The sequence below is a fragment of the Palaemon carinicauda genome, chromosome 4 (genome assembly GCF_036898095.1).
Source record: "Palaemon carinicauda isolate YSFRI2023 chromosome 4, ASM3689809v2, whole genome shotgun sequence".
Taxonomy (NCBI): Eukaryota; Metazoa; Arthropoda; class Malacostraca; order Decapoda; family Palaemonidae; genus Palaemon; species Palaemon carinicauda.
In genome coordinates this window covers 44788566-44791065 of record NC_090728.1, presented here as the reverse complement: position 1 = coordinate 44791065, position 2500 = coordinate 44788566, and the positions used below count along the sequence as shown (strand labels likewise).

The 2500-nt window shown below is 38.9% G+C and overlaps 1 protein-coding gene across 1 annotated transcript in view; it reads left to right on the top strand.

Moving 5' to 3' along the window:
- Positions 1-1059: 1059 nt before the first annotated feature.
- The window catches only part of LOC137639052 (nucleolin-like), a 31782-nt gene continuing 30341 nt past the window's right edge, over positions 1060-2500 (top strand). Inside the window, exon 1 of the mRNA XM_068371372.1 lies at positions 1060-1373. Within this exon, the coding sequence (XP_068227473.1) occupies positions 1368-1373 (6 nt within the window). The 5' untranslated portion in view covers positions 1060-1367. The remainder of the gene's footprint in view (positions 1374-2500) is intronic.

The following is a 2500-nucleotide window of genomic DNA, read 5'->3' as shown; positions in this document are numbered from 1 at the left end:
AATACCAGGTTGTCAAAAATGTCTAACAAATCTATGATTATAAAAAAAAAAAAACTATCGGTAATTCTAAACTGCTATAGTAACCATCTAGAATGCACTTATTTTAAATATTCATTTATTTCTATAACAGTTTTCTATCATAATATGGTTATCTTAATATTTTATTGTTTAAATTACTTGTCCGTTAGTTCAATATTTATTATTGAAATAATCGTACTTATGATCACAATTTTCTAAATCATTTCATCTTTTTAAATTCATTTTGTATTTTTCTATGTATTTTCTTTTCGTCATTTGATATTTTTGAGTTATTCATTTTGAACCAGTATTTGATCATTTACTCTAATTTGCTTACAACCTACCAAAGAAAGTTTTTGTCTTTGCAAGTGTTTTTTAACAAAAGTGTTCCCCTATTTTGTCTTTTACCGTCAATTTCATTTCTATAGAATATTTACTTAATTTTTTCCTTTAATTTAATTTTCTTGTATTTTCGTCCAAGATTACCTGGTTACTCGATCCAAAATTCACCTACGAAACAACTAAACTCCCATCATCAGATGGTCAATGACTTAATAACTCTTCCACATCTCTCCCCCTTTCCCAGTCTTCATTCCCATACCCCACACAACCCTATTATTACGCAAATGGGTTTGTCAATAGATTTCTATAGCGTCATATCCGTACCGACTGGAACACCTGAGATAATAGCTACTTTAATTTGATATCATTTGTGATCTTCAAGTTGAGTACTTCAGTCTACATCATCACTTCCTTCTCCTGCGAAACTCTACTGCGTTAATGGGCTTCTCTGCCCTTGCTATGGTTTCAGATGTCATTGCGGTTAAGTGAGGAGGGCGCCTTCGGAAAAGGAGGGAAGGGCGGGAAAGGGGGTGGTGGGGAAGGGGGCGTGAGATAGGGGGGGTAGATGTGGCACAGTGTGGCATAGGGTCACACGGCGCACGCACTCACGCACCGTCTCGTTCCCACCCCACACGAGCGGGGCAGGAGGACGTCCTAGGGCGGGCGTGGTCAAAGAAAGGTATAAGAGCTAGGTCGGCCACTCCCAGACGTTCAGTCGTCGACCGAGTGGCATTCCCGACGTTTCCCGAAGCCTAGCGAGGCTTTCCTTCCCTCTTTTTTACGACCCTCCTTCCTCTTCTCTCGAGATCGAACCCTATCCAAGAGCCAAAGCTACACACACACCACCCTTCCCCTAACGCCATCCAGCCCCCATCCTTCACCGATCCTACAGCCATCCACCTGCTGCGCGCGCCCAAAAAAGAGCCTCAATCCATATCCATAATTCCATAAACCTCCTCATCCTCTTCTTCTTCCTCCTCCTCCTTGGACAGCTGGATCCTACCGCCATGAAGGTAAACCATTTGAATCCTCGTGATGACTACCACTGCTACTTCAGCACGAAGGAATGAGAGCCAGATCTCTTTATTATTACTAACTCAATGATTTCCAGCCGCGGCGGATGTGGCAGAGAGTGTGTGATAGTGCGAAGCAATGTGATTGTTTAAGAAAGGCTTTTTCATAATTGTATTAATATTCGAGCGGAACTAATATCTTTTTTTCGCAAATGCAGATAACAGAAGTGATATATCAGAAACGTGTTTTGAACGTGTTCCAGAGTTCAAAAGATATTTTTCAGGTGGTGGTAGTAATGACATTCTTGTTAACGATGTTTTATTTATTATATTATTGAAAATGGACATTTAAGTGAAATGCTAGTAAGGTGATGGGATATGATTCGATTCAAAACATTATGCATGGATAAAAAAATAACTACTACTACTACTACTACTACTACTACTACTACTACTACTACTCTTATCATTATAGATAACTTTGTTGATAACTACAACCCTTTTCTAATTGCTTGCATGTTCAAAACACACTCCCTCCAACGACACTCGAGTGGCAGTCTGAAACTTGATAGTTCTTAGAACGAGTTCCTCTGGCTCTGTGCCCGGAACGACATTCAAGCAACTGGTTCAGTTGACATTGAAGAAAAAAAAAAAAACTCAGACTTATTTCTTCACTCAAGCAGGCAATTATAATTTCTTCAGCCTTTCCCTGAAATCCTGCAGGGAAAGGGAAATTTTTTTTTTTTTTAGGTTTGTGACAGTTCTGAGTCAGCTTTGGAGTGTGGGATTATTTGACAGTAAAAATTGAAAGATTATATTTTGGTTGTATGAAATCGTTTAGAATGAATTTATTTTAAATAAATATATTTTTCCAAAATAAGCTATAATACACTATAGTCAAATTCTTTTAATGAGGTGCATTTGCACCGACTCGCAGCGGTGCCCTTTTAGCTCGGAAAAGTTTCTTGCTATCTGATTGGTTAGGATTATCTTGTCCAACCAATCAGCGATCGGGAATCTTTTCCGAGCTAAAAGGGCACCCCTGCAAGTCGGTGCAAATCTGGCTCACTAAAAAAATTGACTATAATCACTGTCATTAGGATAACGAATCCTACTGTCATTACTAG